Genomic DNA, 24,630 nt, shown 5'->3' with positions numbered 1-24,630 from the left:
CAGCTTCTTCCCTAGCACCACTTTTGTGAAGAGGGGCCACATCCGCTGTTCTCCAATCCCAAGGAACTTCTCCAGTCTCCAAGGATTTACTAAACAAATCTTTAAGAGGACATAAGTACATAAGTAATGCCACACTGGGAAAAGGCCAAGAGTCCATCGAGCCCAGCATCCTGTCCATGACAGCAGCCAATCCAGGCCAAGGGCACCTGGCGAGCTCCCAAATGTACAAACATTCTATACATGTTATTCCTGGAATTCTGGATTTTTCCCAAGTCCATTTAGTAGTGATTTATGGACTTGTCCTTTAGGAAACCGTCTAACCCCTTTTTAAACTCTGCTAAGCTAACCGTCTTCACCACGTTCTCCGACAACGAATTCCAGAGCTTAATTATGCGTTGGGTGAAGAAACTTTTTCTCTGATTTGTTTTAAATTTACTACACTGTAGTTTCATCGCATGCCCCCTAGTCCTAGTATTTTTGGAAAGCGTGAACAGACGCTTCACATGCACCTGTTCCACTCCACTCATTATTTTATATACCTCTATCATGTCTCCCCTCAGCCGTCCCTTTTCCAAGCTGAAAAGCCCTAGCCTCCTTAGTCTTTCTTCATAGGGAAGTCGTCCCATCCCCGCTATCATCTCCACCAGAACCTCTTGAGCTCCCTCAATATCCTGGGGTGGATCCCGTCCGGTCCCATGGCTTTGTCCACCTTTAGATTTTAAGTTGTTCGTACACACTCTCTTCCGTGAATGGTGCTATATCCACTCCATTCTCATATGTACTTCTGCCAGTCAATCGTGGTCCTTCTCCAGGATTTTCTTCTGTGAAAACAGAACAAAAGTATTTATTTAGCAAATTTGCTTTTTCTTCATCATTATCTACATAGTGGTTCACAGCATCTTTCAGTCTCACAATTCCCTTTTTAGTCTTCCTCCTTTCACTAATATACCTGAAGAAATTTTTGTCACCCCTCCTTTCATTTTAGCCATTTATTCTACCGCTTTCACCAGACGTATCTCTCTCTTGGCTTCTTTCAGTTTCATCCGGTATTCCTCTCCATGTTCCTTTTCTTGAGCTTTTCTGTATTTCAGGAACACCAACTATTTAGCCTTTATTTTCTCAGCCACTTGCTTGGAGAACCATATAGGTTTCCTTTTTCTCTTGCTTTTATTTACTCTCCTTACATAAAGGTTTGTGGCCATATTTATAGCTTCCTTCAGCCTGGACCACTGTCCTTCCACTTCTCATACGTCCTCCCAGCCCATCAGCTCCTTCCTCAGGTATTCCCCCATTTTACTAAAGTCAGCATGCTTGAAATCCAGGACTTTGAGTTTTGAGTGACCCCTCCACTTCAGCTGTCATACCAAACCAAACTGTTTGATGGTCACTGCTGCCCATGTGGGCATCCACTCGGACATTTGACACTTTATCCCCATTTGTGAGCACCAGATCCATCGTCACTCCCTCCCTCATGGGTTCCGTCACCATTTGTCTGAGCAGAGCACTTCGAAAAGCATCCACGATCTCTCTACTTCTTTCCGATTCCACAGATGGAACCTTCCAATCTACATCCAGCAGATTGAAATCTCCCAGCAACAGCACCTCTCTCTTCTTTCCCAACTTTTGAATATCTGCGATCAGATCTTTATGTCGTTCCTCCAATTGTGTCGGAGGTCTGTAGACAACACCCACGTGGACAGAGGTTCTATCATCTCTTTTTAAGGTGATCCATATCGCTTCTTCCTTTCCCCAAGTACCTGTCATTTCAGTCGCTGCGATATCATTTCTCACATACAGAGCTACTCCTCCACCTTTACGACCATCTCTATCCTTCCTAAATAGATTATAGCCTGGTATGTTTGCATAACCATTAAGCCATGTCTCCGTGATTGCAACAACGTCTAAGTCTGCCTCCAACATCAGGGCTTGAAGGTCATGAGTTTTATTGCTTAGACTGCGAGCATTTGTGGTCAACGCTTTCCATCTACATTTCAGTAGAATTTTTATCTTCTGTTTAGTTTCTTGTTTAGTCCTGCTGTGTTGGTAAGAAGTGATTTGCTAAGATTGTTGTTTTCATTGCTTTCTTTTCTACTGACGCATCTTGTCTTTAGCTGGGGGTGGCCACTTGAAGTGAACTGCCTCCATATGCCACAACGTTAGGCACACAGTGCCCATGTGATCCTAAGTGGTGTTTGCTTGGTCTAGGCAATCGAAAGGGTCTGAAATGGCAGCGTAGGCTTAAATGCCTCTGTTTTGCTGAAGCAAAGACTGCAATTGCCGCCCATTGAAAGCAGGATAAAGGCCCTACATTATTTAGTTGGATCCTGAGGTTAAAGTTGATGGGAGAACTAGAAAAATTAATGGATCGTCGGGTGGATCAGTTTGACCCATTGGCAGACGAGTAGTCTCACCTGGATCGATTATTGCAAAGTTATTGGAGGGAAGGGGGGATTTTGGGTGGGGGAGGAGAGGGATATTATGTTAAAGTATTATTGTTTGCTATGTCCATTGACTATTTTCTGGGGTTTTGCTGTTTTGTATTGAAAATGGCCATATTTGTTCTTATTATTATTCATTAATAAACATTGTTAAAAAAGAAAAAGAAAGAGACAACTCCAAGAAGAGGTAGGAGGGACTGCTGTCCTCGGAGAACACCTGCTGCAGATAAGTACCTTCACTTTCACCAAGGACAAACAGGCTTATAATTCTCACAAGTGGGGCATCCCTAGCATCCAGGCTCACCAAAAACAACAAACATTGGTCAATTGGGCCTCGCAATGGCAAGGACATAACACAGATTAACCTGAAACTATATATAATCTGAATGAGGGTGCAGCCTGGAACACAATAAAAATGGACCTAGGAGGGTGGAATTGGATTCTAGAACCCAAACAGATTCTGCAACACTGTCTGCCCAACCAACTGTCGTGTCGGGTATGCTGCTCAAGGCAGTAGTTTGATGTGAACGTGTCTACAGAAAGACCACGTCGCAGCCTTGCAAATTTCTTCAATGGAGGCTGACCACAAGTGTGCTACCGATGCAGCCATGGCTCTGATGTTATGAGCCGTGACATGACCCTCTAGAGCCAGTTCAGCCTGGGCATAAGTGAAGAAAATGCAATCTACCAGCCAGTTAGAAATGGTGTATTTCCCAATTGCGACCCCCATCCTGTTGGGATCAAAAGAAACAAAAAGCTGGGCGGACTGTCTGTAGGGCCTTGTCCAATCCATGTTGTAGGCCAATGTTCTCTTGCAATCCAAGGTGTGCAAGCTGCTTTTGCCAGGATGGGCATGAGGTGAGGGAAAGAATGTTGGCAAGACAACTGACTGGTTTAGATGGAACTCTGACACCACTTTCGGTAGGAACTTAGGGTGCGGAGGACTACTCTGTTGTGATGAAACTTAGTATAAGGTGCATCCACTACTAAGGCCTGAAGCTCACTGACCCTACATGCTGAAGTAACAGCCACCAAGAAAATGACCTTTTAGGTCAGGTACTTCAGATGGCAGGAATTCAGCGGCTCAAAAGGAGCTTCATCAGCTGGGTGAGAAAGACATTGAGATCCCATGACACTGGTGGAGGTTTGACAGGGGGCTTTGACACCTAAGCTTCACCAGATACAATTATATTGGAACTTTTCTAATTTGTCTATTTTAATTTACACCCTAATTTACTAAACATTTATTTTGTCATGATATCATTATGTTATGTTACAACTATTTATCCACTTCTTATTTACATAATTTTACTATGCAACTTAATAGCAACAATTCTGAAATTCTTCTTCGTTAATATGACTGCCATGATATTCTTATGCACCTTATCTGTTATCTATATTTTGACTTCTTATTCCTTCAATGTGATTGTTGTTGTATTATATTGTAAGCCACATTGAGCCTGCAATTAGGTGGGAAAATGTAAGATATACCGTATTTTTCGGACTATAAGACGCACTTTTTTCCCCCAAAATTTGGGAGGAAAATGGGGGGTGCGTCTTATAGTCCGAAGGTAGCGAGTTCGGGATCGCCCTCCCCTACTTACGTCACGCGATGTTCCCTGGTGGTCTAGTGTCGTCGGGGCAGGAAAGAGCCCCCTCTTTCCTGTCCAGCGCGCTGCTCTCTGTCCTCCTAAATGCTGCCTGACGGTCTCAGCGAGATTCAAAATGGCCGCCGAGACTTCAATTCTCGGCGGCCATTTTGAATCTCGCCGAGACCGTCAGGCAGCATTCAGGAGGACGGAGAGCAGCGCACTGGGCAGGAAAGAGGGGGCTCTTTCCTGCCCCGACGTCACTAGACCACCAGGGAACATCGCGTGACGTAAGTAGGGGAGGGCGATCCCGAACTCGGACAAGACGCACCGGAGCACCTAGGTTTTAGAGGAGGGAAAAGGGAAAAAAATTCCCTCCTCTAAAACCTAGGTGCGTCTTATGGTCCGGTGCGTCTTATAGTCCGAAAAATACGGTAAATGCAGCAAATAAATAAATAAAAGCAAACCTCTCATGAAGCGAACAACTAGAGGCTGTCCAGAGATGGGCTTACCCTCTACACATTGATGATAAGCACTAATTACACTAAGATGAACCCTTATGGAGTTGGTCTTTAGACCAGACTCTAATAGGTGTTGAAGGTTTTCAAGCATGGTCTGTGTAAGGCAAACAAGGGGATCTAGGGCCTTGGTCTCACACCAGAAGGAAAACCTCCTCCATTTGAAAGAATAGCATCAGTTAGTGGAATCTTTCCTGGAAGCCAGCAAGACCTGGGAGACACCCTTCGAAAGACCCAAGGAAGCAAATTCTAGGCTCTCAACATCCAAGCTGTGAGAGCCAGAGACTGGAGGTTGGGATGAAGACAAGATCCCTTGTTCTGTGCAGGCAGGTAAGATCTAATTTCTCCTCACTAACAAAAAAAGGGGGGGGGGGCAATCTCTTACTGGAATAAGAAGCATCAAGACAATTATTACAAAGTTGCTGCTCCTCAGGTTCTATGAGGGTTGGAGTGTTTTATGGGCCATGATATAAAAGAAAGTCTACTCACCCGCTTCTTCAACACTGAGAAGGTAGCAGTACAGTTATTACAGGTTCCTGAAAAGCAAACATGAAAATGAGTTGAATTGGCCCATAGAACATAAATTCTCAGGACAATACACGAGCAAGTGACCAATGTCATAGGTAGATGAAATATGATTTACAAACCACAGTAGGGCCAATAAATATGCCCTATGGGATCTTGGGAAAATGATTTACTTTGCTGTAACTTAGTAATCCTAAGTGATTCTTTTTATGCTATTTTTGTTTTTCTTAAGCTGAAAGCAGACTTAAAGAGTTGCAAATGTGCTTTTTTCTAGTAAATACCTTTCTAAAGCTGTAGAAATTTGTGGTTTGACATTTTGGCCTATGCTAACTTGTGATAAGTTGCTGGTCAGCAAACTAAGAGCCAGAGACTCCTATGACTAAGGGCGCCTGCTGTATCCAGATAAACAATCAGAGGGAGAAGTAAGGGGTGTGGGTAACACTGTAGGTTAAACCAAAGGGTGGAGGGGGCTGGTATGATGACTGGGCATACCAAGGACATTAGGTCAACTCATATCAAATAAAAACTTATGCTTTTTATGACAGATTTTAAACTGTCAGAAGCTGGAAAAGGCTGGAACTGGATTTTTGCCATAAAAGGAACAGAATATTCTGGAAAGATGCATATTCATTAGGTAGGAAGGGTAATTATAATTAAGATGAAAGGAAGACAAAAGTATTTAACAGAAGACAGAACTGAGGATGGAGAGCCTCAATGTGCCTACAATAGCAGGTGGACATATTGACAGCTCCCAGGGAAAACTCTGTTTTCATTTGCTATATGATATACTGTATTGGGAGTTTATTTGTTACTATTTCAATAAATACTAATTGGCTTCTTTGACAATTTGAATAAACATTTATTATGTCTAATAGTTATTTAGTCGCCAGAGTTTTTCTTGCCTGGGAAGTAAAAGATTTACTCTTTCAGAAGGTTACTTCTGTAAGACAGAAGTGAACACTGGGTGGCTGGGTGGACACTTTTTTGTTTTGTTTTTATTTGATATTAGAATTTTCATGAAACTGCTTTATTTCTCTAGCTCCTCTGGAGTTTTTCAGTTGCTAGTCCTTTAATTGGATTTCTGAGAGATTTTTGACACTCCACTAGCTTAATAAAGATTGCTTTGTTTAACTGCTGAAGTCATTTCCCAGGAACCTCTAGGTCAGGACCTCAACAAGACCCATAAACACCGCAGTGCCATACTTAGAAGTTACCAGCGATTTTAATAATGAATTACAAATTTTGAAGCAGCAAGACATTTGTGTATCTTAGCCACCTCCCAAGCCCCTGAAGCAGTTTCGGCAACAAAACCCACCGTGTTGGGGGGGGGGGGGGGGGCTTCATTCTGGCCGAAGAATGGAACAGCTAATTGAAGGTAAAATTATGTATAATCATACCTGATAATTTTCTTTCCATTAATCATAGCTGATCAATCCATAGACTGGTGGGTTGTGTCCATCTACCAGCAGGTGGAGATAGAGAGCAAACTTTTGCCTCCCTATATGTGGTCATGTGCTGCCGGAAACTCCTCAGTATGTCGATATCAAAGCTCCATCCGCAGGACTCAGCACTTAGAGAATTACACCCACGAAGGGACACTCTGCCCAGCTCACCACCGCCGAAACGGGGGAGGGGAATTAACCCAGCTCATCCCCACACAAGTGGGGGAGGGGAATCCGTACAGCTCATCCCCGCGGAGCGGGGGAGGGACACCACACCCGCCGATGCGGGGGGATCTGGCTTATCCTGCAACCGCAACCGCGGGAGGAGCTGACTGACCCTAACAGCGCCGAAGCGGGAGGGGTACAAAGCTGCCCTACAGCCGCACGAAGCGGGAGGGAGTGCCGGCAGAATTTATGTCTCAATCCAGCCCCGTAAAACGGAGGGGAGAGGAATGCAGCAGCTCACTGTAACACAAAGTCGTCTCAACTCTTGAAGAATCCAAGTGAAAGAAGAACTTGAACACGAAGTCCTCCTGAAGTAACTGAAGGCTAAACTTGAACCTAAAATTCAACCAGAATATAAACAGTACAGATATCTGGGAGGGGCTATGGATTGATCAGCTATGATTAATGGAAAGAAAATTATCAGGTATGATTATACATAATTTTACCTTCCATATCATCAAGCTGATCAATCCATAGACTGGTGGGATGTACCGAAGCAGTACTCACCCAGGGCGGGACATAGAAATCCCTGACCTCAACACTGAAGCTCCAAACCGGGCCTCCGCCCGTGCAGCCACAGTCAAACGGTAATGCTTGGAGAATGTATGAGCCGAAGCCCACGTTGCCGCCTTGCATATCTCTTCCAAGGAGACGGATCCGGCCTCTGCCATCGAGGCCGCCTGAGCTCTCGTGGAGTGAGCCTTCAGCTGGATAGGCGGCACCTTCCCCGCGGCCACATAAGCCGCTGCAATGGCTTCCTGGACCCATCTTGCCACTGTAGGCTTAGCAGCCTGCAGACCCTTACGAGGACCTGCAAACAGGACAAACAGATGATCCGATTTCCGGAAATCATTGGTCACTTCCAAGTATCTGATGATGACTCGTCTCACATCCAGATATTCAAGAGCGGAGTACTCCTCTGGGTAGTCCTCCCTACGAAAGGAAGGGAGACAGAGCTGCTGATTCACATGGAAGCGAGAACCAATCTTGGGCAGGAAGGAAGGCACTGTGCGAATAGTCACTCCTGCCTCAGTGCACTGCAGAAAAGGCTCTCGACATGAGAGCGCCTGGAGCTCGGAAACTCTTCTGTCTGAAGTGATAGCCACCAAAAAGACTGCTTTCAACGTCAGGTCTTTCAGAGATGCCCTCGACAAGGGTTCCAAAGGCGGCTTCTGCAATGCTCTTAGCACCAGGTTGAGATTCCACGCAGGCACCACTGAGTGCAGAGGAGGGCGCAGGTGATTAACTCCCTTGAGAAAGCGCACCACATCTGGCTGCGAAGCCAGGGAAGCACCCTTCAGGCGGCCCCTGAAGCAAGCCAGAGCCGCTACCTGGACTTTAAGGGAACTGAGCGACAGGCCTTTCTCCAGACCTTCTTGCAGGAACGCCAACACTGAAGAAATTGGAGCAGTGAAGGGAGAAAGTGAGCCTGCTTCACACCATGCTGCAAAGATACGCCAAACCCTGGCGTAAGCAGTAGAAGTAGAGCGCTTCCTCGCTCTCAGCATAGTGGCGATGACCTTGTCTGAGAAGCCCTTCTTCCTCAGACGCTGCCGCTCAATAGCCAGGCCGTAAGACCAAAGGGAGAGGGATCCTCCATCACCACGGGACCCTGATGTAACAGGCCCTGCTCCACTGACAGCCGCAGAGGATCGTCGACTGAGAGCCTGAACAAGTCCGCATACCAGGGACGTCTGGGCCAATCCGGACCCACCAGGATTACCCTGCCGGGATGCTTTGCCACCCGGTCTAGCACCCTGCCCAACATGGGCCAGGGCGGGAACACATAGAGGAGCTCTTGTGTCGGCCACTGTTGGAGAAGAGCATCTACTCCCAGGGATCGAGGGTCCCGTCCTCTGCTGAAAAAGCGCGGCACTTGGCCATTGGCCGATGACGCCATCAGATCTAGGCTCGGCTGGCCCCAGCGCTTCGTGATGTCCAAGAACGCCTGAGCAGATAGTTGCCACTCTCCGGGCTCCAAGGTATGGCGACTGAGAAAGTCCGCCTTGACATTCATGACTCCGGCAATGTGGGCCGCTGAAAGCTGCTCCAGGTTCGCTTCCGCCCACTGGCAAAGACTCATAGCCTCCTTGGCTAGAGGGGCGCTCTGGTACCTCCCTGGCGGTTGATATAGGCCACAGCCGTGGCATTGTCCGACAGGACCCGTACAGGCTTCAACACGAGTACCGGGATGAACTCCAATAACACCAAGCGAATGGCTCTGAGTTCCAGGAGGTTGATAGACCACTTGCCTCTGCAGGAGACTAGAGCCCCTGCGCTGTCCTTCCCAAGCAGTGGGCTCCCCAGCCCATCAAAGAGGCGTCTGTCGTGACGACAATCCACTCCGGGGTCACCAGAGGCAATCCTGCAGACAACTTGTCTGTCTGCGTCCACCAGCTCAGCGCCTTGCGCACTGCTGGGTCCACGGGAAGGCGCACAGCTTAATCCTCCGACATCGGAGTCCAGCGCAGCAGCAGAGATAGCTGTAGTGGTCTCATATGAGCCCTGGCCCAGGGCACTACTTCCATCGTGGCCGTCATAGAGCCCAACAGCTGCACGTAGTCCCAAGCCCGAATAGGAGAGGCTACTAGGAACTAGTCCACCTGAGCCTGAAGCTTGACAATCCGATTGTCTGGCAGGAACACTCTGCCCACTTAGGTGTCGAATCGAACTCCCAGATACACCAGGGACTGAGTCGGGCGCAGCTGGCTCTTCTTCCAGTTGATGATCCATCCCAGGGAGCTCAAAAGAGCAACTACCCGGTCCATAGCTTTGCCGCACTCTGCATAAGAGGGGGCTCGGATCAACCAGTCGTCCAGATAAGGATGGACTTGTACTCCTTCCTTTAGCAGGAAGGCCGCTATGACCCCCATTACTTTGGAAAAGGTCCGCGGAGCAGTAGCCAACCCGAAAGGGAGGGCTCTGAACTGGAAGTGTCGTCTCAGGACTGTAAAACGCAGAAAGCGTTGGAGAGGAGGCCAGATGGGAATATGCAGGTACGCTTCCCTGATGTCCAAGGAAGCCAAGAACTCTCCTGCCTTCACTGCCGCTATAACAGAGCGGAGAGTCTCCATGCGAAAGTGCCTCACTTTCCAGGCCCGATTGACCCCTTTGAGGTCGAGGATAGGCCGGACAGAACCTCCTTTCTTTGGAACCACAAAGTAAATGGAGTAACGTCCCTTGCCAATCTGATTTTTTGGCACCGGAACGACCGCACCCAGGCGGATCAGGTTGTCCAAGGTCTGCTGCACTACCACAGCTTGACCGGAGACTTGCAGGGAGAGAGTACAAACCCGTCTCTTAAGGGTTGGCAGAACTCTAGCTTGTAGCCGTCTCTGATGACTTCCAGCACCCACGCGTCTGAAGTTATAGTGGTCCACTCGCCCAGAAACGAGGACAGCCGTCCTCCAATCTGCACTGGGGCGTGGACCAAGGCCCCGTCATTGGGTACGAGACCCTGGGGGAGGACCGGAGGGAGCACCTCCGGGACGGCGGTCTCTGCGAAAGGAATGCTGCTTGGGGGAGAAATTCCTCTTGAAGGAAGAGGGGGCAGAGGAACCCGACTTGCCCGGGCGGTATGGAGGTATCGGGACGAGTACTAACCCGAGCCCTGACCTCTGGTAATTTCTTGCCCTTAGACGTGCCGAGATCGGTCACGATTTTGTCCAGCTCGACCCCAAAGAGCAGCTTGCCTTTAAAAGGCAATCTAGCCAGGCGGGATTTAGAGGCGTGGTCAGCAGACCAATGTTTCAGCCAAAGCTACCGCCGCGCAGAGACTGTCTGAGCCATGCCTTTAGCTGAGGCTCTCCAGACATCATACAGCAAGTCTGCCAAATAGGCTAAGCCCGATTCCAGGGCCGGCCAATCAGCCCTCAAGGAATGATCCGAGGGGGAAGCCCGCTGCACCATAGTCCGGCACGCCCTGGCCACATAGGAGCCGCAAACTGAGGCCTGCAAACTTAAAGCAGCTGCCTCCAAGGACGACCTTAAGGCCGCCTCCAATCTTCTGTCTTGGGCGTCCTTTAGGGCCGTGCCACCTTCCACCGGCAACGCCGTTTTCTTAGTCACCGCAGTGATTAAAGAATCCACGGTAGGCCACAGATAGGCCTCACGTTCACTCACAGCCAAAGGATAGAGGCGGGACATAGCCCTAGCCACTTTAAGGCTCGTTTCCGGGACATCCCATTGAGCCGCAATTAAGGTGTGCATGGCATCATGCACGTGGAAGGTTCTAGGCGGGCGCTTCGTCCCCAGCATAATGGCAGAGCCAACAGGGGCTGAGGGAGAGACGTCCTCCGGAGAGGAAATCTTCAGTGTCCATGGCCTGTAACAACAGGTTGGGCAAATCCTCTGGGCTAAAAAGCCGCGCTGCAGAGGGGTCATCCGCTCCATCCGAGCGGGGATCTATCTCCTCCAAGGAATCCGCAAAGGATCGTTGAGAGACCTCAGACACGCTGCCCTCATCTACATCGGAGGAGACAAAAGTCCTCCAAGGCCTGGAAATCAACCCGAGGGCGTTTACCTCTGGGAACCTCAACCTCTTTATCAGAAGAGGGAGCAGGGGCAGCGTTTTGCATGAGGAAAGCCTGATGCAGCAGCAAAACAAACTCGGGGGAGAAACCCCCCAGACTGTGCACTTCCGCAGCCTGGGCAACAGCCCTAGACGCACTCTCAACCGGCGCTCGCAATAGCGGGGGAGAGACATGCTGCGCATCCAAAATGGCGTCCGGCGCGAAACTCCGTGAAGGAGCCGCGCGGGAAGAACGGCGCTTAACTTTAGCCGCTTTTGTGCCGTCGCCCAAATTAAGGGCGTTCATGGCATTAATGTCTCCAACCTCAAGGGCGGCCCCGAAGAAGCCGTCCGAGCCGCGTGGCCGGCCAAGATGGCGGAGGCGAGGAGCGGGGGATGGGCGTTTATGGCGGGGAAAAAACCGCCACGCCGGAGGAACGACCGGGACATTCATCGGTCACTAAACTATCACCCATCAAGGGCGAATCAGGTTGTAAAACCCCCGCATCCCCTCTAGAAGCGCTCCAGCGATCCGGGGAGCGACCCTTTGCGCCCTTGCCCTCCGACGCCATTGCCACGAGGAGAAGAATCGGGGAACCCCCTGCCCGCTATAAAAAGGTAAAATTACCTGCTTGCCGCTCCGAGCTGTAACGAACTGGTGTCCCAGTGAGTAGCTGCAATGAACGTTTAAAGAAACGTCGAATTAAACGCCTTTAAAGACGTTTAAAAATATATATTTTTTTTTTTTTTTTTTTAAACGGAGCCAGCGGGAGGGGGGAGAAAAGGAGGGACCTGGCACCACCAGGTTTGCACTTGCTCAAAAGAGCCCTCAACCCCAGGCCTCAACAAAACCTAAGGATTAGGCTTGGAGGCCTAGCCAGAGCTGCTGCTGTGTGTGACCACCACCTGCTGAGATAGAGAACATACTGAGGAGTTTCCGGCAGCACATGACCACATATAGGGAGGCAAAAGTTTGCTCTCTATCTCCACCTGCTGGTAGATGGACACAACCCACCAGTCTATGGATTGATCAGCTTGATGATATGGAAGTTTAAATATGTATGTTGACACTGGCGCTGATCAACGAGCAGATAAGTGATTTTTATCATTCAACATCAAGTGCTTTTCTTATGATAATTTTGTATCACATTTGGTTTAAATTTCATGTTATAATATTTAGTTCATGCACTGAACGCTTATGAGAAAGCATGAGAATACAGAGGCACTTTTACTGGTTGCAGATTAAAGGGACTACTCTATGAAAGGTACAATACATTCTCATCTTATATAGACTCTCTCAAGTAAGGAGTCATACCTCAGAGAAACTTTATTCTGAAGCTCCTTCTCATTTATAATTTTTTTTCAGTTACATACATATATATTTTTTGGCTTCAGTCACTGGTCTTATTATTTTGTACTTTGTTTTATCTGGCAGCTGCAGAATATTAGACCCTCAGATTTGTGGATGTAAAAGAAATCCAAATTATTATGTGCCAATATCTAATTTGCAGGAGAATAAAAGAAGGGTTGTGTCAGAGAGGAACACAAAATTCCAGGGTACACTAGCAATGCCGCACATGGATTCTTCCTTGTTTTTCTCACCACGGGACATCATTTTCTGATATAAAGGAATTCAGTTCACAGTTATGTGGTATGCATCTCATCAGCTGTAAAGCACAAAATTCCCCACTGAGGACCAAACACACTTACAGAGTCCAACGATTTAAGTAAAATTATGCAGGACTGTGGCTTTAGCAAACTGAACTAGTGTTAGAATCCAGAACATTATAATAAAAGACATAAAATTATCCCCTGATATTCAAATATCGCAGGCAACACTGGATTTAAATGCCATCCACAACATTTAAATCTATGCTTGAATATTCAGCACTGGTTGATACCCCAATACAGCGCTACTCAGGTATACACTGACTGGAAGAAGTTATCCGGGTACTGTTGGTATTTCTTTGTTATTTATTTATTACATTTGTATCCCACATTTTCCCACCTATTTGTAGGCTCAATGTGGCTTACATAGTTCCGGAGCAGCACTTGCAGACTCCGGTGTTGACAGATAAAAGGCACTAGTATGGGCATCATAAACTATTTCAGCAGTTTAGCACAGCTATTCGCAGTACACGATAACTTCTGGCTCCACCTTGGTTCTATCCTCAGACAAGCCCCAACACTACTCTGTTAGCTCCAGAGTGGTCAGAGAAGATTTTCAGCTGGACAATGATGCTGAAAATCCGGGTATGGCTCGGGAGAGGTACTTATTGGGGTAGGAGCTGCTCCTATCCAGATATTTGCCACTTGGTATCAGTGGAACATCATCAAGCAGGAAGTTTTAAAGCTTCATTTTGCTCCAGTGATGAATTATGATTGTATATATGACATGGTTGTTTTGGTATGTGGGATTTGTATTGTTTGATTGTATATGATTTTTATCATTTATTTTTATATTTTAATGTAGTTTTTGCATTGTGTATGTTAAGATGTTATCCGTCCAGAATGGTAAAGATAGTGTGAAATATAAATGTTGAGAAATAAATAAATAAAGCTCACTCTAGTAGTGGACTAAGACATTTTACAAAAGCTGACTCACGTGTTATTTTCACTTGGGCAAAACTTATACCTTAGTTGGCTTGCTTATCACTTCAGCAGAATACCTAAACAGAAACCTAGGACCTTTATTTAATAAAAGCTTTTTCCATGGGCATAAGATGGGAAAATATTTTAATATCCAGTGTATTGGAACATCTGCCTGTTGAGAAACTCAGGTTGCATGAAGGACATTTCCAGTAACTAAAGAGTTCAACAGGAAACTGTCCCATGTCCACACATTTCTTTTCCCTTCTCTCTTCACCTCTTCCAGCTGAGAAAACCACATTAGAAAACCTATGACTCAAATAAGCAACTAGCCTCTTACTGTAGGACTATCAGATTCAATGTGCACACACATTATCTGCAGTGCCAGCTAAGAGTGAGTCAAAGCTGAGTAGCTCCACACAGCTGCCACCATCTCTGGATTTCTTCAGCAATTCAGTCTCATCAGCTGTTTAACATCTCTTATCCCTGGAGAGGGAAGCAGGCAGAAGGAAGAGAGCGAGTGAATGAGAGACAAAGAAACCCAGGGAAGGTCTCTCTTGACAAGAAACGTTGCAGGCAGCTTTATGAATCCGGAGTCAATTAATTCTACATTCCTTTCAAGCACTGACCCATCATATTTTCTTAAGATGAAGAGCGAGGTGGGAGATAGGAAAAAGGGAGTTGCAGCTGTGACAAACATTTTCTTTCCATTTTGTGGTTAGTAACATGGATCTAAGGCCTTGTAGAAAAGAGTTTTCATATGTTGCTCTCCCCGGAAAACCAAAACTCCTTGTGCTGTATGTCCTTTAGGAAAGAAACAGACTCATGCCAATAGGTTTTATTTGGCAAAAGCTTACAGTCACATTATGCTGAAGAGTTATATTTTCTCCCTCCTAGATATTATCCAGCAAGTACAAATATACCTGCTACACTTTTGATGAGAGCTGTGAATGCTTTCATACTTTTTGGAATCTTAGGGCATCCCAAAACATGCATACAAGCCTCCAGATAGACTTGTTGAAAAAATGAACATTCTATTAACCCATTTATGGGGTAATTTTATATATGTTTTTCAGTATAAAGCCTGTTTTACATGTGGAAAAAAAGCCTTTTATAAATTTGCAAGCATTATACATGGATGTAAGTAGGCATTCCTTGGTGTGCAGTTGCAATGTATATTTATTTATTGCATTTGAACCCCACATTATCCCACCTTTTTGCAGGCTGAATGTGGCTTACAGAGTGTTGTTATGATGCAGTCATTACATGATCTTAAATACAGTCGATAATAGGCTGAAGGCAGGTGTAGTGAGTGGTGTTTTTGATGCACCTGACAAGTTTGAGGAATGATTTATTAAGGACGTCTTTAGTAGGCTTTGTTGAAGAGATATGTCTTCAAAGATTTGCGAAAGCTGGTTAGATTGTCCATATTTTTCAGGGCCATGGGTAATGCGTTCCAGATCTGGGTGCTTTTATACGCAAAAGTAGTAGCGTACGACTGTTTGTATTTATTATACGAGTACATGAGTACATGCACATATTTACACCATTTGGAACAGGTGTAAATCTGTACATCCCCATTTGCGTGTTAATGGGCTGATTTGAGTGCCTATTTTGAAAAGGCACATAGGCACCTTGTAGGAGGTGTCCTGCTATAAAATTATGCTCATACATGGTGGAATGATCTCTTCGTTAGAAGCAATTTAAGAAATGATCATTTTTCATCAACACAAATTATATTGACAGGGATGTTGTACTTTCAGTCCCTTGCAGGCAGACACAAATACAAGTTGGCTTATTATCCTCCTAATGTTTAAACCTCAAGTTTAATTCTAGTGGGTAGAAAAAACACAAATACTTCTTTTCCTTGTAGCTATATCAGTTTATTTTATGGGGACATAAAACAACATATTTTGGGGGATAATGTTACCACTACTTTTAGTTTTTGTGTTAACCAGGAAACGGGATCCAAGACCTTGCCCACATACCAGATGGCAACCCTCTTCCATTTAAAATTATACAACGAATTAACCTGAAACAATATACAACTATGTGAGAGTGCATCCTGGAACAGAACAAAATGGGCCTTGGGGGTGGAGCTGGATTCTAGCCCCACCCCCCAACAAATTCTGCAGCACTGACTGTCTAAACCAACTACTACATTGGGTATCCTGCTCAAGGCAGTAGTGAGATGTGAATGTGTGGACTGAAGAACACATTGCAGCCTTGCAAATCTCTTCAATGGAGGCTGACCTCAAGTGGGCTACAGATGCCGTCATAGCTCTGACATTATGAGCCTTGACATGCCCCTCAGAAGTCAGCCCAGCCTGCGCACAAGTGAAAGAAATGCAATCTGCCAGCCAATTAGAGATTCCCGATGGTGATGCCACATCCTGTCGGGATCAAAAGAAACAAAAAAAGTTGGGTGGTTCGCTGCAAGTAAAAGGCCAATGCATGCTTGCAGTCCAAGGTGTGCAGTGAGCTTTCACCAGGATGGGCATGAGGTTTGGGAAAGAATATTGGCAGAAAAATCAACTAGCTCAGATGGAATTTTGACACAACCTTCTGCAGGAACTTAGGATGTATGAAAAGAACTACTCTGTTGTGTTGAAACTTAGTGTAAGGTGGATCCACCACTAGGGCTTGAAGCTCACTGACCATACGAGCTGAAGTAACAGCTACCAAAAACAAGACATTCCGGATCAAGTACTTCAGATGTGAGGAATTGAGTGGCTTAAAAGGAACTTTCACTGAGGTTGAGGTCCCACGACACAGGCCGAGGCTTGACCTTTTCCTACAATGACCACAATTCCTATTTCCCCAAACCAAGCTTTATATTGTGGTTATAACAAACCAGAAAATACAAGCCTCTATTCTTGGCACTGGCTTATAGGTTTTTCAGAATATATAAAAGTACCAATAAAAAAGTAAAATCCTTCTTTCTTTACAAACAGTAGGGCATCGAACCTATCACGGCTTACTACTACCACCAAAGTCCTTCTCTGGTTCCACGTGGGTGCTCCCTCTCTTCCAGGTACAGCCTAACAGTGCCCTCTCTATGGTTTGCACTGCACAGAGGTTTAAACCATATTTTCTTCTGTATAACATGTGCCACACCTAGGCTCTCAAACCCTTTTCCCAGTTCAGCCCATCAGTACTGTCCCTTAAATTACAAAGCTCAGCATACAGAGGTTTTTCCATAACTAAAGCTTTGCTGCCCCCAGCCCAAACCTTCTTCCAGGTTCTCTTTCCAGGCTGCAATAAAATCCTTAATATTTTCTACCACCTCCCAAGGCTGTAATACCCTTCTCAAAGGCTTTTCTCTCCCAGCCTCTTTACCTTCCTGATAGATTCCGTGCTTTAGGATACCCAATACCCAAGCCTGCCTGTGTTCCTCATACAGTCTATCTACCCAAGGAATTCCAGCCTGCATATGCTCCCCTTTCTGTACTCGGTCCCTCTCCTTCAAATACTGCCTGCAGCGTGTGCTTCCAACCACACCCTCTTGCTGCCCAGGCAGCTAATGAGTTATCTGCCCCAGCTGGGGAGAGACTAGCTCCTGGACTGCCTGCCCTGCGCCCCTAGCTGGCTGCTGGAGGTACCTTCTCCGTGCTACATCCTGTCACTACCCCTCCCCCATACGATCTGCTTTGCTTCATTACAGGGAGTTCCTTGGACGTAGACAAAGAAGCAAGCACATAACGATATATTACTGAATGTTCTTTTTTTGACTCCCCTAGGAATAGGTTTCCCAAGTGATCACAAGGTTTAAATTCTAATCTCTGGGATCCCAGGGGTTTTGAATCAGCTTGCTTGTCACACCACCAAAGCACAGACTGAACCAACTCTGGTGTCACTCAGATGACATCCGCTAGGGTCCCTGAGGCTTGGCACCATTGGGAAACTAGGGTCCACTGGGTAGTTCTCATGTGAAGATGTACCATGTACAGTGGAGGCCATGTGGCTCAACAACCTCAACATCTGTCGAGTTGTGATCTGCTGGCTGGCTCAGACCTGAGTAGCAAAAGCGACAAGACTGTCTGCCCTCGGCACAGGGAGAAAAGCCCGCACCTGCTGTGTGTCTAGCAGGGCTCCTATGATTGTTGAATGGGATGTAGATGGGACTTGAGGTAGTTTAAAATGAACCCTAATAACTCCAACACCTGAATAGTTCTCTGCATACACTCCTGAGCACTGTCCTTCGACATACTCTTCGCCAGTCAGTCATCCAGATAGGGGAACACATGGCCTCCACTGTGCAGCAACGCTGTGACTACTTGAAGACACTTGGAGAAGATCCTGGGAGCCAACGTGAGGCCAAAAGACAACATGCAGTACTGGAAGTGTTTTTTTGTAGGAAAAAAGGTACTGGTACTCATACAGTGCCAACCTTAAGGGTGGGGTCACTATTTATGGCTCCACCCTTACAGTATCTTCTATTATATCTATGTATGAGCTAGAAAGGATAATAATAAATTATGCAACTACAATAGTCCTCTTGAATAATTAACAGTTTTAACAGTTGTCTTTATACTATATGCTTCAAACTTCTCCAACCAAACCAAAAAAGGGGGAAAAATTGGAGGAAAAAGCCTCAAAAAGACTCCTTTCTTTGTGGCACTGCCTTCATAATCAAGGAGATGTCTTTATCATCATTGGCAAAAAAACCCTTCAACCTCCTTTACATTTTATGTGAATGCTTTTTACAAAATATCAACTTGAGTAAATTTTACAATAAACTTATCTGTGAATGCTGCTCGATATTGTCCAAACGCCACAGCCAACTATGGCCAAAGTTTTGAACCTTCTTCTGGGTCCGTGGCGGATCATTCTCGTCTCAGCAGTCCTTCATGATCCAGCAGCCAATGACAATAAAGACAGCCCCTTGATTAAGAAGGCAGTGTCACAAAGAAAGGAGTCTTTTTGAGGCTTTTTCCTCCAATTTTTCCCCCTTTTCTGGTTTGGTTGGAGAAGTTTGAAGCATATAGTATAAACCATTAATTATTGAAGATGACTATTGTAGTTCCCCCCTACAGTAGCCATACCCATTTTTCCAGCCATTGAGCAAATAAAAAGGCATTATTGAAAATAGTACACAAGTCTCTAGGCCCAACAAAAGAACCCCTAAGACTGACTATCCTATATAATAATTCTCACCTCCAACGTTCTGTGCTTGGGACCGTGGCTCCTTGGCTGGAGGTGGTCTGTGAGGCAGACACGCACTGACGTCAAAACAGCTGATTGCAAGGCAAGGGGAGGAGTAGGGAAACACGCGCAGCGTGTTTCCCTACTCCTCCTACTGCCTCGGAATCAGCTGTCACCCCCCCCCCCCCGCGCTCTGGCCCCCCCGAAACCCCCCCCCTCCCGCGAACCTGTCGATCCCCCCCCCCCCCCCGCTGGAACGCCGAAAACTGCCGCCGCCGTTGTTGTACTACCTTCCCTTCCCTTCGGTTGTTCAATCATCTTCTTAGAAAGTTTAACTCCATGCGTCTGACGTCAGACGCACGGAGTTAAACTTTCTAAGAAGATGATTCAACAACCTACGGGAAGGGAAGGTAGTACAACAACGGCGGCGGCAGTTTTCGGCGTTCCGGCGGGGGGGGGGGGGGGGATCGACAGGTTCGCGGGAGGGGGTGGAAGAAAAAAAAAACGCATGTTGGGGGGGGGGGGGGAGAAGAGGGTGGCCAACAACAGCATGGATGCGAGCGGGGGGGGGGGGGGGGGGGAAAGAGGCCGGCCCAGGCTGGCACATGGGAGAGAGAGGAGCATGGATGCGAGGGGGGGGGGGTCATGGAAGGGAGAGAGGGGACTTGCTGGAAAAGGATGAATGGAGGCGGCAGGGGACAGAGGAGCATGGATGGCAATGGATTGGGAGGGCAGGCCTCAGGGAGAGAGGGCAATTGCTGGATAGGGAAAATGGAGGGGCCAGGTGACAAATGAGCATGGATGGGCATGGATTGGAAGGGCAGGACTCAGGGAGAGGGGAATTGCTGGATAGGGATGAATGGAGGGGACAGATGGGCATGGATGGATATGGATTGCAGGGCAGGCCTCAGGCAGAGAGGGGAAATGCTGGATAGGGAAAAATGGAGGGGCCAGGTGACAGATGGGCATGGATTGGAAGGGCAGGACTCAGGGAGAGGGGAATTGCTGCATAGGGATGAATGGAGGGGACAGCTGGGCATGGATGGATATGGATTGCAGGGCAGGCCTCAGGCAGAGAGGGGAAATGCTGGATAGGGAAAAATGGAGGGGCCAGGTGACAGATGAGCATGGATGGGCATGGATTGGAAGGGCAGGACTCAGGGAGAGGGGAATTGCTGGATAGGGATGAATGGAGGGGACAGATGGGCATGGATGGATATGGATTGCAGGGCAGGCCTCAGGCAGAGAGGGGAAATGCTGGATAGGGAAAAATGGAGGGGCCAGGTGACAGATGAGCATGGATTGGAAGGGCAGGACTCAGGGAGAGGGGAATTGCTGGATAGGGATGAATGGAGGGGACAGATGGGCATGGATGGATATGGATTGCAGGGCAGGCCTCAGGCAGAGAGGGGAAATGCTGGATAGGGAAAAATGGAGGGGCCAGGTGACAGAGGAGCATGGATGGGCATGGATTGGAAGGGCAGGACTCAGGGAGAGGGGAATTGCTGCATAGGGATGAATGGAGGGGACAGATGGGCATGGATGGATATGGATTGCAGGGCAGGCCTCAGGCAGAGAGGGGAAATGCTGGATAGGGAAAAATGGAGGGGCCAGGTGACAGAGGAGCATGGATGGGCATGGATTGGAAGGGCAGGACTCAGGGAGAGGGGAATTGCTGCATAGGGATGAATGGAGGGGACAGCTGGGCATGGATGGATATGGATTGCAGGGCAGGCCTCAGGCAGAGAGGGGAAATGCTGGATAGGGAAAAATGGAGGGGCCAGGTGACAGATGAGCATGGATTGGAAGGGCAGGACTCAGGGAGAGGGGAATTGCTGGATAGGGATGAATGGAGGGGACAGATGGGCATGGATGGATATGGATTGCAGGGCAGGCCTCAGGCAGAGAGGGGAAATGCTGGATAGGGAAAAATGGAGGGGCCAGGTGACAGAGGAGCATATATGGGCATGGATTGGAAGGGTAGGACTCAGGGAGAGGGGAATTGCTGCATAGGGATGAATGGAGGGGACAGATGGGCATGGATGGATATGGATTGCAGGGCAGGCCTCAGGCAGAGAGGGGAAATGCTGGATAGGGAAAAATGGAGGGGCCAGGTGACAGAGGAGCATGGATTGGACTCACACTTTCACTCTGACTCTCAAACAGTCACTCTCACATACACTCTCCCAAACATACACACTCCGAGGAAAACCTTGCTAGCGCCCGTTTCATTTGTGTCAGAAACGGGCCTTTTTTACTAGTAAACTAATAAAATATGTTGACAAAAAAAATCAGCTGAAACTCCCAAAAACCAGACTGGCATGCAGGACACCACCAGAAAGACAACAAATATTTTCCCCTTAGCAGACGTAAATTTCAAATATTCCATTCACTACATTACAAATTAAAAACTACAAATAAAACAAAAGAATTAGCAAAGCTATCACACTACTTTATCTTAAAATAAAAATAAAATTATTTTTTCTAACTTTGTTGTCTGGCCATGTACTTCTTTTCATTTGTGCTGGTCCCAGTCTCTGGTTTCTACTTTCCTCGTCTTCTCTTCACGCTATTTGTCATTTTTCTGTCTTCCTTTTTCTTTCAGCTTTCTTCGATTTTATTTTCTGCCTTTATCCACATTTAGTTCTTTCTTACTATCCAATCTTCAATTTCCCTCTTTTGACTGTGTCTACCTACAGCTTGCCCCTCTCTCTCCTCCCCATACCCATCCAGCATTTACCCCCTCTCTCTCCTCCTCACTTCCATCCAGCATTTTCCCTCTCTCCTCTACACATCCATCCAGAATTTACCCCCTCTCTTCTCCCCACTCCCAACCAGCATTTGCCCCTCACTCTTCTCCCCACTCCCAACTAGCATTTCCCCTCACTTTTCTCCCCACTTCCATTCAGCATTTCTCCCTTTTTCCCCTCTCTCCCCATCCAGCATTTCTCCCCTTGACCCCTCTCTCACCATCCAGCATATCTCCCCTTGCCCCCTCTCCCATCCAGCATTTCTCCCTTTGCCCTCTCTCTCCATCCAGCATCTCTCTCCTTGCCCTTTCTCTCCCCATCAGCACTTCTCCCCTTGTCCCCTCTCTCCTCATCCAGTATTTCTCCCCTTGTCCCCTCTCTCCCCATCCAGTATTTCTCCCCTTCCTCCTCTCTCCCCATCCATCATTTCTCCCCTTGCCCCCCTCTCTCCCCATCCAGTATTTCTCCCCTTGTCCCCTCTCTCCTCATCCAGTATTTCTCACCTTCCTCCTCTCTCCCCACCCATCATTTCTTCCCTTGTCCCGTCTATCCTCATCCAGTATTTCTCCCCTTGCCTCCTCTCTCCCCATCCATCATTTCTTCCCTTGTCCCCTCTCTCCCCATCCAGTATTTCTCCCCTTGCCTCCTCTCTCCCCTAGGGCTGCTGCTGCCTCTCCCAATGAGCAGCAGCGGCGGGAAAATCAAGGAGTAAAAGGCGCGAGGCCACAGTGCTCAGATGCGTGCTGTCGGCTCTGCCAATCCCCTGCCGTTCTGATGTCAACTTCCTGTTCCAGGGCAGGGGATTGGCAGAGCCAACAGCGCATGCAGCCCCGCGCCTGATACTCCTTTCTGTATCTGCGGCGCTGCTGCTGCTCATTGGGAAAAGCAGCTGTGGCTGTGGGAGAGAAGCGGAAATGAGTGGGGAAGGGAAAAAAGGTGCCAGTATGCCGTACTGGCGTGTACTGGCACAAAAAAGCCCTGGTCTCCAGTCGAAATTGAAAATACTTCCTTTATCCTGGAAGTATCAGGATGCAAGTGTAAGCATTCTTTAAATCCAGAGGGCATAGTCAATCATTTTTCTGAATCATGGGGAGAAAAGTGCCCAGGGAAACCATGCTGACTTTTCTTTGACCAGGAATTTGTTCAAGGCGCCGATGTCTAGGATGGGACACATCCCCCCTGTTTTCTTGGGGACAATGAAATACCTAGAATAGAATCCCTGCCCTTCTTCCCCTAGTGAATGGGCTGTGATCAGAGATGAAGTGGGATGCTCTCAGTGGGCAATTTGGTGGTATCTGTTGCCAATGCAAGGTATAACTCAGATAGACTATTTGAAGACCCCACTGGTAGGAGATTACAAGGGGCCACCTCTCCTGGAAAAATTTCAGCTTCCCCCTAACCAGCAGGTCATCCGGGATAGTCACATTTACTGCGACTATGCTCTGCTGGAGACATTTAAAAGTTAATCCCCGGCTTTGATTGGGGAGCTGGCTGGGCCTTGGGCGCACGCTGTTGACAAAAACAAGGGCACTGGGAATGAGCCTGCTGAGACTGGCAAGAAGAAGGAGAGTACCTACGGTTCTGAGAGTAGTAAGGACCCCTCTTTGACTTGCTCAAAAATCTCTTGGATGAGGAGGAAGGTACAGAAGATGTCTGGCAGGAGAGAGTATCAATAGTGTCAGTGTGTTTCTTGATGAGGTCAGTTGGCCTCCTCCACCATATCTCCACAAAGGTTATCCCCTCGGCACGTGGAATCCGCTAACTTCTGCTAGACCACCGGGTACAAGTCACAGACATGCAGAAATGAGAGTCTGCACATCTTTATACTCTGCGTAGAGATCGTGGACGCCACATCAAAGGTGTTGTAGGCGCCCCTGGCCAAGAACTTACAACATGCCTTCTGCTGCTTGGTCAACTGGCAAAGAGATTCGGCCTGCTCCTGTGGGAGAGAATCTGCCAAATCAGACATATTATGCACCAAGTTCCGCAAGTATAGGCTTATGTACAGCTGGTAAGATTGAATAAGTGAGAGATGAGCATAGAGGCCTGATACTTCTTCCGCTCAAAACAATCCAGGGTTTTAGCTTCCCTGCCAGGGGGGCGCAGAAGTAAAGTCTCTAGAACACTTGGTTCTTTTGAGCGTGGATTCCACCACCAAGGAGTGATGAGGCAACTGGGGCTTATCAAACCCAGGGGAGCTCTGGATCTGGTACATCATGTCTATCTTCTTAGGGAGGACAGGGACCGACAGAGGAGTGGCATAATAGTTAGTGCAGTGGGCTTTGATCCTGGTAACCTGGGTTCAATTCCCACTGCAGCTTCTTGTGACACTGGGCAAGTCACTTAACCCTTCATTGCCCCAGGCACCAAAACTTGGATCGTAAGCCCTCTAGGGATAGAGAAAGCACCTCTTGTTGGCTCCTTTACCAGCTGCTCCATAAAGCAGTCCTTGATTTTGTCAAGGAAGTTTACCTCCCTAGCATGCCCTGATGTTATATTTACCCAGTCAATATCAGGGTTATTGAAATCACCTATTATTATTGCGTTCCCCAGTTTGTTAGCCTCTCTAATTTCTGATAACATTTCTACATCATTCTGTTGATCCTGGCCAGGTGGACGGTAGTACACTCCTATTACTATCCTTTTCCTCTTTACATGTGGAATTTCAATTCATAGGGATTCCAAGATGCATTTTGTTTCCTGCAGAATTTTCAATCTATTTGATTCAAAGACCTCCTTAACATAACCACCAATTCGATCTACCCTATCAGTACGATATAATTTATACCCTGGTATGACAGTGTCTCACTAGTTATCCTCCTTCCATCAGGTCTCAGAGATGCCTTATTATATCTATTTTTCATTTAGTGCAATATATTCTAACTCTCCCATCTTATTT

The 24,630-nt window shown here is 47.3% G+C and overlaps 1 protein-coding gene across 1 annotated transcript in view; it reads right to left on the bottom strand.

Moving 5' to 3' along the window:
- Positions 1–24,630, bottom strand: part of ZFYVE27 (zinc finger FYVE-type containing 27) — a 198,841-nt gene that overhangs the window by 27,053 nt on the left and 147,158 nt on the right. Inside the window, exon 10 of the mRNA XM_030202901.1 lies at positions 5,035–5,081. Within this exon, the coding sequence (XP_030058761.1) occupies positions 5,035–5,081 (47 nt within the window). The remainder of the gene's footprint in view (positions 1–5,034; positions 5,082–24,630) is intronic.

This window comes from Microcaecilia unicolor, chromosome 5 (genome assembly GCF_901765095.1).
Source record: "Microcaecilia unicolor chromosome 5, aMicUni1.1, whole genome shotgun sequence".
NCBI lineage: Eukaryota > Metazoa > Chordata > Amphibia > Gymnophiona > Siphonopidae > Microcaecilia > Microcaecilia unicolor.
Note: the sequence above shows the minus strand (reverse complement) of the source record. Positions and strands in the feature narration are given on the sequence as shown.